Source organism: Acipenser ruthenus, chromosome 26, assembly GCF_902713425.1.
Source record: "Acipenser ruthenus chromosome 26, fAciRut3.2 maternal haplotype, whole genome shotgun sequence".
Taxonomy (NCBI): domain Eukaryota; kingdom Metazoa; phylum Chordata; class Actinopteri; order Acipenseriformes; family Acipenseridae; genus Acipenser; species Acipenser ruthenus.
The window spans coordinates 1,113,330-1,127,674 of NC_081214.1; the positions used below are offsets into that span (position 1 = coordinate 1,113,330).

At 42.8% G+C, this 14,345-nt stretch overlaps 1 protein-coding gene across 10 annotated transcripts in view; it reads right to left on the bottom strand.

Annotated features, from left to right (window-relative positions):
• msi2b (musashi RNA-binding protein 2b) overlaps positions 1-14,345 on the bottom strand; it is a 158,973-nt gene that overhangs the window by 43,539 nt on the left and 101,089 nt on the right. For all 10 annotated transcript variants that reach the window (XM_059001223.1, XM_059001221.1, XM_059001219.1 and 7 more), the window contains exon 8: positions 6,731-6,813. In XM_059001223.1, coding sequence (XP_058857206.1) covers positions 6,731-6,813 — 83 coding nt within the window. The remainder of the gene's footprint in view (positions 1-6,730; positions 6,814-14,345) is intronic.

A 14,345-nucleotide genomic window follows, 5' to 3' on the forward strand; every position in this document is an offset into this window, starting at 1 on the left:
ACCATTTCCAACAGACATCAACGTTGCAAAATGTATTGATTTATTTTGGGGAATAGGCTAGGGTTTGGCTTTCCTGGTACAATATTACTCCAGTAACAGTAATCTAAATGCACTGGCCTTTCACCGGTGCTTTAATGACTAATCTATACGTTAACAGACTAGATGGGTGACACTCACTGCACATTATTACTTCTGTAATTCCATGTAGTTTCCACTGTTCAGGTCCTTTCCCTCCTAACGAGGGTACTGTTGCAGATTTTTCAACTGCAAAAGCTGCAGATGCTTCCTGGTACTGAACTAACTTCTTGTGCAACTGGTCAGTTTCTCAATTAGTGCATGTGACCTACAGAACAGGAAGTGATTAGGAACCTTTTTTTTTTTTTTTTTTAAAAGATGGTTGCTTTCAAAGAAGGTGAGGAGGCACTATGCTAAGAGGATCTGCTGTATAAAGAAACACATTTATTTAACTGAAATTACTGAGATAATAAAAGCCCTCAGCCAGCGGCATCTGGGTTTGAACAATGCGCCCTGGAGTGAACAGCTGGGTGAAGCACTACTCACACGCAACAACAGCTAAACAATCATTCATTTACATCTCCACCGACAACGGCACTTTAAATATTAAACAACAGCGCATGTACCGCTGCGCTGAGCCGTTAAAGAGGACCGAACAGACCTGTTTTACTTCCTGCACTGAAACCTACTATTAAAACAAAGATACCAGACTTAAAAAAAAATAATAATAATCTGTTTATAACCCTACTCCCCCCCCACGGGATACTTTAATCACTGCAGAGATATCAACATCTTCTGCGTATCGACACATTCAGCTGCTGCATTTAATACAGAACAGAACTTCCTTTGAAAAGGTGAAATGATGTCATCCACAAGACCTAGTAGCACCTGGGGGCTAATAAATCTACTGCACTTTGCTTCTTTATCTCTGCTCAGACTTTGACAACACAAAGAAAAAGAAGAAGCCGGCTAAACGCTGCTAACTTGTTTAAACTTGGCATGGGCCTCTAAAATCAATCGGGCATCCTTTCAATAAAGGGGGGCTCGATGGGGCCCCTATCAGAAGCACGCAGGAGTCGGGACGACGTCAGGGTTCTGGCAGGAAAAGACACACCTCCCTATTCTTTGAGTTCTCATGATGGCGTGGGGCGAGCATGCTGGGCAATATATTATCCTGAGCCACCCCGGCCTCGCCGGTAATGGCTGTCCTTTCACTCCCTGCCTGACAAGTACCCCCACCTGCTGGCTGCTGTCAGCATTTTCATTTATCTATGGAAGTAACAGGCTTCTGGGTCTCCTAAACAGGATGAAGCTGGATGAAGAGGCTGTTTGATGTGTCTCTGAACGGATGAAGGAGGAGAACGCTCCATTTCGATCTGGCATGTGCCTGGAAAGCCAAGCACTGACAGAGTAGAAAGGCTGGCGAGTGGAGATGGTTTATTAATCTGCTGCTGTGTCCGGAGCGCGGGGAATAAGCTGCAACGATGACACGATGGGAGTTCCGATCACTTCGAACGAAGCACGATCCTCGCACACAGACATTAAGAAACATTCCTTATAATAAAAAATAAAAAAACAAAAGGTGTTCTCATAAAAAAAAAACAACATCTCAGCTCAGACATAAAAAAATGTAATTGTAATTTTTTATTTTTTTTGTCTTGTACAGGACTTTTATCGTTTCTTTCTTAAACAAAAGTTTCCTGATTTTTGATGGGGAGTTAAAGTAAGCAATCCCAAAACGAAGTTTGCATTACAAGTACTTCGAACATAAAAGGAGACAGGAAGTGTGTTTGGAAAATTCGGTTTCAGATCAAATCGGGGCAGCTTAAATCAGTATAAATCCCACTTGCACGTAATGCTGAAATACTAAAGGCTGTCTACGAGGTGTGCCTTGTGCAGTCACTGCACCTCGTACTGCACACACCTGCTTCGCAAAGCATTCTGATGCTTTAGTGCGTTACACACACTGCTATAGAAATGTCAAGTTCACTGGTTCTGTTTCCACCAGCAGCTGCAGCCCTATTCCATCCCTCTCCCTCTCTCTGTCAGTTGACAGGAAGCAGAGCCTGGTGCACAGCAGTGAGTCTGCAGGTTTCTCTGTGTAGGTGGCTATGTGCGTGCCTTCCTCCATCACAATGGTCATTAGAGAAGTCTGGGTAGCAGATGCAGAGCAACACGGCTAATCACTGAGTTTTTAAAACAAGAGCCGGCGACCTTTCCACGACCTTCTCTGTGTGACGGCTGGGCTTCTACAGGTGACTCCAGGAAAGCAACAATTTTCAGGTTTACGTAATTTACCAGTTTAGTAAAATAGGGGATTAAATGCATGCCGCGGCGAGGTTACACACACCACCAGCTTGTGTTGTGTGTTTCCTGGGTATCTAAATAAAGGATAATTCGAAAGGAAATGATGCTGTGTTGTGTGAGCTGACAGGCAGTAGCTCCGTGCCTGTATATTCATACGAGATGGTTATTCAGGCATGACAAACGCTTACAATTGATAGAGCGCTCTGATCTTCAGGATTGCAGTGGATTGTGGGTAAATCTGACCACACTGAGAAGTGGAAAGAGTTTGATCAACAGGCACCCCCCCCCCCCCCCCCCCCCCAGGGATTGGACACACAGCTGGATTTTATTAGAGCCTTTAACAAACACTGGATTCCATCAACCACCTAGGGGAAAACAACAGATCCTTTCAAATGCGGATGTTACACAACAGCCTTTATCTTAACAGAGCGTTCAGAAGAATTTTCATATATTGTGCTGCATCGATACTGTATATTAAAAACACATACGGCACAAGCCATGCATGCAAGGGGAAGCGCACAGAGATAGAGATGTCAGAAAGCCGGGAGTTTAAGTTTCCCTGCAGACTGTACATCAAAGCCTGTCTCCAAAACCTGTGTTATTGTGCTGCTCAGTGGAAGAGCAGGCCATTTATTTTGTTCAGGGAGACAGGTGCAGATCTCTGAGAGAGAGGCAGCTCAGGCTGGCTGGGATTGCACAGGAGTCAGCTCTGGCCTCTTCCAGCCTGGTAACACAGCAATCATGTGCGAGGTGAACTCTGCTGCGCTTCACTCAGCAAACTGCCGGAGCTGAACGGCTCCACTGATTGGTCCACGGGATTCCGATTCCTCCTGAATGTGGCGGGCGACATCACAATCACGCCCCAGTAAGAGGCATTGGCTCGCTGCATGGCAGGGAAATTCTGGGTTTGTGTGTCTTCCACAGTTAAAGTTAAGCATAGAGACTGAAGCATGCGGTTTATTTTCCTCCCCTCATTAAGACAGTGCCGTCTTGCATTGCACAACATCAAGCAGCAAGTAGCACACTGTAACCCAATTATAGTTAAAAAGCACATTCAACAAACAAGGTATTCCTAATACAGTAAAACCTGAATTAACATGTCCCCACTGGGACTGAACACTTGTGGCTGATTAAGACTGCTTGTTCAAGGTGCCTCTGTCATCCATCACTTTGTATTAAATACAAATCTGTGCTGGGCTTGGTTTGCTGGCAAGAGCCTCACTGCAGGTACTTGTAGCTTCTAAAACACTCCTGCAGTGCAATGCAATTACTGTAGGGGCCTGGAATATAGAATGCACAACAGAGCCATATGAACATTCCAATAGCTTTGAAGTGACGGAAAAGCCCACGATGACAAAGCAACTGGGGTATTAACAGAATTAAAAAGCCAGTCGCTCATACTGTCAGGCCCCTGCTCGGTCAACGTAACGTCCTGGTGCATCTTTCAAAGAAGTTTTTTTGCGCGACGCAGGAGAAATCACAGCCAAACATTCATTTCACAGACACGCGAGGCAGGAAAAGGTCAAAACCGACAAAACATTCCATCTCGTTAGCCAAGCTTCCTGGTACAAAACTGCTACTCTGTCACCTAGAGGTAAGAAACCCCTCAACTTAACAGCGAAGCATAATTCACAGCAACTTGAATCAAATGACATGAGAGACTCGGGGGCCCTGCTGCATTATTGATACGCTTACAGCTATTTTGCGTATGACACAGAAATCTATATTCAACCACAGAAACGCTGTCAGGAGCCACTCATGCGTCCCCAACAGGACAAACCTATTTTTATTAGAACAAAGAAAAAAAGTGTTTCGGATGTGCTTCGTCACAATCTGCACTCGCTCCTGGACGGCTCTGTGCTTGTCTGGGAAGCAGCTGCGTGGGCTCCATGACTAATTTGGGGAATTTTATTGTTTTGAGAATTTAATTCCTTTTAGTTTGTTGATAAAAAATAAAAAATAAAAAATAAACTGTGGGCAGCGACACCGGGCGCTGTATACTTTGTTTCTTGTAATTCTATCATCTCTGAGGGTTTTATTGTAGTCCATGTTTTTGCGAGCCTTCTCGGTCGGGTCTTGCTGTTTTACGAGAGCGTGCCAATCTTCTGCCCTGGTTATAAAACGATACTGCACCGACACGTAGCACTTCTTGCCTTCTGTGTTTTATTTTGTTAGACTGTATTGCTGCTTTACATGAGTCATTTGTATTACAGCTTGCTGACTTCCTGGCTGTCAAGTTCAATTTGAAAACCATGCAAATGCGGTTTGCATTCCACGGCTTTAAAACAGAAGAACAGAAGTTAGGTTTCCACAGCTAAGAAGTCATAAAATCATAAAAACATACTTTGTTGATTATCCAGTTTGTTTAGATCCCCACTTAGAGAGACCTCACCCCGACAGACACACACACGCAGGAGCCTGTCTTCAAAGGAAAGATCACAAACACCTCTGAAGAAGGAAACTGCAGCTAAATGTACTGCTCATATCAAATCACTGCCAGTAACATAGATCCACAAACCGCATGCGTTTGAACACGTGGATATTTTTGTAATAAAGCCCACCTTTTGTGTACACCAGGGGAGGAGGCATTCAGACATATTTATCTTAACCTGCCTGTCTAGTGTTTGCCCCTCATCAGTCAAAACGCCCTCCGTCTTCTAGAAAGAGGATCGGGCAATGTTTTGACAGAGCTTTTAAAAGGGCTGAAATACAGTAGTCCGAGACGTGCTGAACGGTTTCGACAGCGTTTCTAAAGAAGGCGCGCAGAAAGGCAACAAGTGACTGCAGGCTAGCGTTTGCAGAATTTAAAAACCATTACAAATCAGACAGCATTAGTACTGTATATTAAAATTAAAATAATAATAATTTGGGTCACATCTGGCAGCTGCAGCAATGGCAGTAAATGGTGGATCTACAATTGTTCAGATGTTCCAAAGAATGGAGTACATCATTACTGCCTTTTAATACAAAATAATTAGCAAGTCAAATATCCAGGCGGATGCTGCCTGAGGAGGCGCTTATGCTCTTCAACAGTACGAACTCTATGAGTGAATTTACAAGCAGAGTGAATAGGGGCCTTCATCCAGGGCACATGTGTGTTTCTGAAACAGATGAGATACAGTGTGTGTCTGTATAAATAATGAAGAAAAGTAACTGATCACCTGCAAACTCAGCGACTCAATAATTAGCTACAACGTTTCTATCTGAAGCCTAAACGTTGTAGCTGCTGATTATTAAACATAGTGGCTTTTTAGTTTATCATTTGCTTGTGCTCTTCATGAAGTATTGCTAGTGACCGACGAGGATCCTGCTGTTTCTGACTCTCCTGGGATACAGAGCCAGGCGCAGGGGCACCATTTACATTTACAAGAATGTTTTCTGATTGCAATACAAAGGAAAAGAAATTAAAAACAACAACATCATTTACTTTCACTTATCAAGAGACAAACTGTCGGTATGAGAAGGAAATGTTTCAAATATACAGTCTGTTTTTCTCTCCCCTCACCAGCTGTTACTGAAGTGCATACAGTTCCCAAGCAGCCTAATTTCACTAGACAGCTAGCTACAGTACAGGAGGCAGAGCTGCAGAGTTAAAAAAAAAACAACAAGTTACCATACTTTACACACCTGATGCTCTCATACGGCAATTAAACAGTTCTGTTAAAATCTTAAAAAATACTAATATCCTCGCTCCTCGTCACAGAGGTCAGGACTGCTGCTCTGGCTTCAGTTCACACACCCATCTACAATGTAAAATCCTCAAAGTATAAAAAGCTCAGGCCCTAGAGGGTCAGACTAGATATTTGCACTCATTTTTTTGGTGTAAATAAAATAAAACTGTTTACTAGTACTAATCTTTGACTAGCTCACTTCGAGACCAAGACCAGCATTACCGGAGGTGCGTGAACCCCGATGTTACTGTTAACACCACAGCGAGACTCAATTATTTTGCGTTGCTTGTTGCTAAGTTTTTAACATTAACAGTTTATATTTCAAATTTGCGCCGTGTTGCAATTTTAAACGTGTCCACAGGAGGCATTAAACTTCTCTCAAAGGAGTCGTGAAACAAAAAATGTGGAAAAAAGCTGCTCACACAGACACTGGGAAGCAAAATAAAAGTATAATATTTAATAAACAGGCTGGCCGTGCCCGAAAGGACGGGCATAAACCAAAACGAGATGCTGACTCTCGGGAGGTATTGTCCTACCGAAGCACAGCTTCTCAGAGCCTCTTCACCCTGGCCTGCGCACAGGACATGGAGGCAGCGAACCGCAGAGCGCTCCTGAGAGAGACCGCCCTGAGTGTCTCTGCATAATGGCTTTCCTACTATTATTAGTGTTCTGCTAAAGAGAAAATAAAATATTAATCTGGCCGCATTGAAAAATTTATAGAAGTGAAACCGACTTACCATTTTATTATTGATTTCATGAAAATGAATTTCACAGACTTTTTCCACCACATCTTCTATTTCGAAAGTTACGAATCCAAATCCTGCCAGAGAGAGAGAGAGAGAGAGAGAGAGAGAGAGAGAGAGAGAGAGAGAGAGAGAGAGAGAGATTGAGATTAGATTTTGAAGGAATTGACTGCATGCACGTTAGAATAATTAAAAAAGAAAAACACACACATTAAAAATAACTCCTGGTATGTTGGTGGTGCCGATGCTAAAGGTTATATTGTAACACAAAACCAGTTATATTGAGTCAGGAAAGACCGTCTGACAAGCTTCTGTGCATTCTGCTACACCAGGCACCTGTGCTGGGGCTTGAACCCACATCCTCTTGCACAGCAACTCAGAGCTCTAACCAGTGAGCTACTCAATCCATTACTACTTTCAAGGGGTAACCTGTTGGGAAGTTCGACCCCAAACTGCATAGTTAATATCCCACCATGAAGATATTATCTTAAGATACGAGAATGCGTTGTTCATCTGCTTGAATAGGATCTGTAAATAAAACCTGTGTTCATCACAATCATAGAATACATGCACACATCTATCCTAAAACAGTCCCTTAAAACAGGGTATCTATCTTACATCCCATTACAGCACATTTACATCAACTGATCCTTTTCTTGGTAATAATGTTAGCGTTGTGTATACATACATACACATTCTTTTTCACCATTAAAATGATGAAATCTCAGAGCTTGCTCTAGCCCAACATTATTATGAGTGGGCCTCCGTACGGGACAAAAGGGAGACAAACAAAACACAACACAGTACAAAACCCATTTAATGAGATTCATGAAGCTGGGCCCAGCATCTGAATTTCATTAAAAAACTATTCTGTATTTCCTTCACTGATATGTTGCTGTATAACAAGCAGTTATTTTTATGTAAATGTGAGCCCTGCATATCCCAGATATTTCATGCATTTGATGGGATTTTCATTTGAACCCTTTCCCCTCCTCCCTGTGGAGCTGGCCCATTCGCTGTGCCAGTATTACACTCAGTAAGAAGGGGCAGCAGTGTGGAGTAGTGGTTAGGGCTCTGGACTCTTGACCAGAGGGTTGTGGGTTCAATCCCTAGTGGGGACACTGCTGCTGTACCCTTGAGCAAGGTACTTTACCTAGATTGCTCCAGTAAAAACCCAACTGTATAAATGGGGAATTGTATGTAAAAATAATGTGATATCTGTATAATGTGAAATAATGTATAATGTGATATCTTGTAACAATTGTAAGTCGCCCTGGATAAGGGCGTCAGCTAAGAAATAAATAATAAGAAACACTTGGATCTGGTGACTTGCTACAGCTATTCAGCATCAACAGCCCAAGTGAAAATAGATAACTGAGGTTACATTTGTATTTACATATTTTAATTGTATTAAAAGAAAAAAAGGTTAAAGAATAATGTATAAAATACGGTTTGGGAAGAGAAACGGCTCAATTATACTCAATTACAGCACTACGATCAGCATTACTAACTTCAATTTTCAATATGTAATTTCCAGAGCCACACAGATACTGCTGTGATAATCCAAGAATAGTTTTGAGAAAAGCTTTGTACTATATATATATATATATATATATATATACACAGAATTTGGAATCTTACACCGTTAAGGAACGTTGAGTTGAGTAGTAAAATAAAAAAATACCACAAAGGTTAATGGTATTTTATCTGTAGACGAACACAAGCTGAAACGAGATTTGTGCTCATTCAGTCCGATAACGCTGGCTAAGGGGTTAAGGTAGCTGACAGGCTGTGGCTGACACTTGGGATGATAAGAAAAGATAACAGAACACAGCTCTGATAAGCTGAGCCAAGATAAGTACTGTGGCTGAGTGAGGGTGCAGAGATATCACACCAAAAAACAACAACCACCCAGAAAAACACCAGTCGCCCTCCTCAGTTATTAACGAAGGGCAAACGCATTGTCGAAGAGCTGCCCAGAGAGGCACATCTCAAATTCGGGGAAACAGACCAAGAACACACCGAGTAGGCCATTGATTATCAATTGCTTTTAATTCAGATACAGTATTCCACCAAGGTTTGTGTGCATCAGCTAGTAAAAGCAAAAGAAGTCCCTGCTCAACCTCAACAGCAATCCAAACTTTTGACAGCATGTGATCCAGGGGCAGAGCTTTCCAAGCAGCCCATGTTTTTAAATGCATGCAAATGAAAGGTTTTATTTTGTAAAAGGTGTTAGTATGGCTTCTCAAGGCTAGTTTGCAAGGAAAGCAGTTGCAATATCTCGGAGCAGCTGTTCCACGCTGCACATAAAGAACGATCATCCATTCATCCCATGATGGCTCCTGCAAAATCATTTCTGGAGAGAACCACTCGGCACGTGTCATTCCCAACCCTGGCCTTCCTAACAATAAGTTGTGAGGGTCGCTGAAATGAGATGCATTTCGCTTACCGTCTGCCTCAATCCAATTCTGCCTTCATAATCACCAGGCAGCAGCCAATGAGACTTCCAACATCCAACAAATCGGCTGTCAAGGACAATTTCTCATGGCTGTAGGGCCTGCCGTGGAAAATATGCTTCCAATGGAGCCAGGGTGACAGCCTGGTCCAGACAGAACCACCGCACCCCAGATCGAGCCAGGGTGACAGCCTGGTCCAGACAGAACCACCGCACCCCAGATCGAGCCAGGGTGACAGCCTGGTCCAGACAGAACCACCACACCCCAGATCGAGCCAGGGTGACAGCCTGGTCCAGACAGAACCACCGCAATCTAGATCGAGCCAGGGTGACAGTCTGGTCCAGACAGAACCACCGCACCCCAGATCGAGCCAGGGTGACAGCCTGGTCCAGACAGAACCACCGCACCCCAGATCGAGCCAGGGTGACAGTCTGGTCCAGACAGAATATAAAATTTGACATGAATACTGTATGGTTTTTTTTTTTTTTGTTTTTTGATTATTATTATTATTTATTTTTTTTTTCTATTTTTTTTTCTTTTTAAAACAAAAGCAGTTGTGATAGCTACAGCACAGACTGTTAAGATCTGATTTTACAAAGTGAAAGAAACCTTTTTTTAAACCATGTCCAGATATGGGCTTTTTTTTTTTTCTATACACTTGAGTTTTGAAACAGGAACCCAGACACTTGCAATCTCTGGCACAATAATAAGTGTTACTTACTATTACCCAATGGCCCTGACTGAGTGGATTGCATCTAACACTTATTAGCATCAGGGTCTCCAAGGGAATCAGCTGACACTTAAACATTTGCAGACTCTTTAGAGGCAAAGCGATTCAACATGTTTAATGCAGATCCCTGTTGGTAATGCTCACAAATAAAATTAAAATGCAAAATCAATGAGTCTGCGGGTGACCTTTGCTTGAAAAGCCACTTTTGCTACCAGCAATTTTAATCCATTATAAAACAAACTAAACTCAAAACTGATGGCATTACTGAGGCTGATTATCACTCTGGAAACGAATACCTTTTATAAGAGAAACTAAAAACCTTTTATAAGAACACAGTCTCTGGAGCTGCTGGTCATTTGTTTGTCGTTAAGGTTAATAGCTTTCTTTTATGTTCTTGAATTAATTTTCTACTTTCGCTGGGATTTAGAAATGAGAATAACTTTTAATAGCCAGTAAGGATAAAAATCTCAGACCTGAAATGAATCCCAAATTACTGGACATTCCAATACAGGAAGGTTTGGAATACCGGAACACTAGGGTTGGCTGTAGTGGATTCTAGAGCAGAATCTTTAACAGCGCAAATCAATCAAATTCAAACCAGAAGACACAGGGGGTCCCCAGGACCAGGGTTGGGTGTTAATAATGATTTGGCACCTCTATATGCAAGTGCCTGTCGACTTCCTTTCTCATCTCGCTAGAGGCAGGTATAAACTAACAGCCGGGTTTAACCGTTTCCCACCTCACTCGAGCAGCAGAGAAAAAGGCTGGAGAACAGGACTCGACTGAACTCCCCGTGACTTCACACCTCCTGATGGAATAAAAAGATGAGAAAGCAGACGCTTCGAGTCTTTATACCCTCTCGCTACCACCGTGTGGGGGGAACGGAGAGAGGACTATCATTACATGCACTTCTAGTAAAAGCACTTTAGTGCTGGACCTCTCTGCTACTGTGCTGAATGTTGCTGAATTACATGGTGTTTTATATATATATATAGTGTAGAAGGAGGTCTAGACAGGTTTCAAATCACAGAGGAGACATTTTCACTCCTATGCAGTCTTGCACAAGATTGATGTCATTACATTTCTCTCCTGAAAAGTTCTGCATGGGTAGAAATGATGACCTCATTGCTCATCTGTCATGGGAACGGTTACTGGAGTATTCCACTGTTGATTCCATTCCATGGTTGCCTTGGCTCCCAATATGCTCCAATGGCTTGTCAGCCTGGATGGGTTCTACAATCTGCAGAGTGTTGTGAAATTCTATAGAATGTTGTAAAAAGAATGGAACTGTATTCTATTTTATTATGAAGTGCTCCGAATGTTTGTCAAACTCTAATACTATAGAAACCAACAGGACAGGAGAGGCGAGATGAACGTCTTCCGAAACCTCTGCTAGCAAACCTATTTCCTAAACCTAAAAAGCATGTACATTTAAAATGAATCATCTGTCAAGGCACGAAACATCTCCCTTGTGGGTGAAGACCACAGGACCTCTCACCGCTGACCACACTGCATGGTGTGCTGGCGAGGCTGTGGACTGCACTGGGCAACTACTCATTTAGTTTTGTCTTCGATGTCCTACGCTGCAATGTTTGCTTGCTAATGGATCTCTTTACCCCCCTCATGTCTCGGATTCTGCCTGGGATGTCTATAATGAGTGCTGTGTTATTTCTTTCAGTACTTCGGTATTTGAAATATCTCTTCAACTTGTGATTGCAACTTGTCCACACATTTTTCGTCTCCTTGATAAACGAGTGCTCTTACTATTGAATTAATAATGAGCACAGATACTATAAACAGAAGCAATACAAGTCAGGCTGTTGCTGGTTTAATCTGTATTTATATATATATTTTTATCAAGAGGACTGGCTTGCCAGCCTGGTGATCATTTCTTTGTTAGAGTAGCTCTGTGCACTCCAGGACAGCAGCTGCTGGGAAACAGCAAACCGATGCTTTCAAGACAAGTCGATAAAATAGATCAGCCCCAATTGATGCGGGTTTCTGCATTATTCACACATCCCTTTAATCTGAAAGGAAAAAAAAGTAACTCGGCAAGCGAAGAGGCACCTGGAAGCGAGAGCGAGATCGATAGCAGGGCTGACAGCACAGGTACTTTTAAACAGCACTGGCCAAAGACATTTAATTGAGGGGAAAAAGTGTCTAAACAGGGAATGAAAAAGGACTAAGGGAAAAGACTGACTTCATGTTTGATGTCACCAGTGTGTGTCACGCTAATTATGAAAATGCTTGTATTGGAAACTGCTCGGATGCAAGGCTTCTTGTAATTTCAGTGCTGCTGCTGCTATTAGACCGGTATCTTCTACTGCTTGCAACCCCTCTTACACGTTTACAGTACAGACGTAACCTGGCCAAAAGTAGCAGCTGCTAATTACGACTTTTAAAAAGGCAAGGCTTTTCTTTAGCCAGAGACAGCACTCTAAAAGCTGCCTCTACCCATCTCGGTGGCTGATGAGATTGGTAGCTAAGTGGCTGCGAGCTGGAATCAGAGAGAGGGGGGTCATGGGGGGGGGGCACTCTCAGCTGGAGAAATGGAGAAAGGTCACTGGAGAGACAGAAACAAACACACACACTGTAGCTTTGTTCTGTTCAGGTGCAATATTGGTCAAAACGCACACAGTTTATTGATTAGGGACACTATCCATAGAGGCTGGGTAATCCACAAGATTTGTCCGACCTAATCTCGGCTCACAAAATGGTATATTGCTATTCGTTCCAGGTGTTGATTTGAGGTCATTATTTACTGAACTGCGGATGGTGCCAACATTACACTGGTATATCGCAGAGCAGAGGGAACTGAAAAGTAAAAAAACAAACAGCTCATCATTACTATAAATGTAAATATGAAGTGATTTATAAAATGAATACCACTATCAGCAGATACTTCAGACCAGGGAATTGTCATTAGCACTGCCTGGTTTCTGGGTTAATTAATGTATATTATAATAAAAAGCTGTTTTAAAGAAGCCTGTGTTGTGCTCCAGACGCTGAGTAATCCCCCTATCTCAGCTCGATTTGATTCACGCCCCAGGCAAAACCGCTACAGCACTCAATCAGAGCGAGGAACTGTCTGGCTTTTTAGACACTCACTCACACAAACAAAAACGGAATTGGTTTGCTTGTGGATTTCAAATCATTAGTCAACAAGAAACCGAGACAGCTTACAATTCGGTCCCTCTGCTTTTCTACTCTCTCTTTTATTTGAAGAGAATTATCCAAGCCTTTAGACTAGAGCGAGCACACTCGTTTTCAAAAGAACCACTCTCCGCACTTTGCATTCTGTCCCCTCTCCCCATGCTTTGGGGAGGGGGGGGCTAGCAGCTTAAATCATCGCTCAGGGTACAAACCCTGAAATTCAACTCTCTAAATCCAGCTCAGGGATGCCAATAGTCTAGAGTTTAAACACAAGTTTGTTTTTTTCATTAAACATTTAACCAGGGTCAGAGCTCTGCATATGGAATACAGAGGTGAACAGCAGTATAATCGTGTCTGATTGCTCCAGAGCACTGGGAGGTGGAAGGGAGTGTGACTGTGGGTCACTTTAATATCACCCCCCACACGAGGCTTAAACACGTCGCCCTATCTGACTAGAAGCAGGAGCATCAGACAGTGAAATCAAAACAGTAGAGCTGATGAAATCTGCTTAAAAGAACATGAAACATGAAATCATGATCAATATACTAGCGCACTGTACCGCGGCGTGTGAATTGCATTTCAATTGCATGGCATTTCCCAGTACTGAAACCAGTGGTCTGCTTTAACGTGCTTTTCCATTCTCTCTGCAGCCGAGCAAGGCAATGGGATACTGTGCAGTGCACCCCCTCCGCTTACAATGTGAAACAGGATCGTTCCGGTGCCCGGTCGTGATCACAGACGTCAAACACTTCAACAAAACGGCCATCAAGTCCACACCGAGACTAATTCCACCTGAACACACAGCTGTCATCGGAAACACCGTTTCAGGTTACGAACAGGAAATACAGACGGATCCCAGCAAGCCCCCGGGCAGGGTCACGCTGAATTCTCTTCACTGCAACATAGCTCTCCCTCTTCCTCCTCATCAGTCCTGACCCCGGTTCATACAGCACACCTCCTGATAAAACACTGCCAGGCAAGCAGAAGCTGCACCAGCAATGATTCTAGGTTTAACACACACACACACACACACACACACACACACACACACACACACACACACACACACCAGGTTTTGTTTAAACGCGCCTTCTCTTTAAAATAACACATGTGTGACTGTGCTTTATGTCTGGACTCAAAATTAAAAATTTTAAAAAAAAACTACAACATTTCAATATTTAATACAGGCATTTTAACGAAAAACAGATGCCTTTCTTTTGGTAATGTTATGGTACCCCTGACTGTGTACCTGCATGCATTAAATAAATCA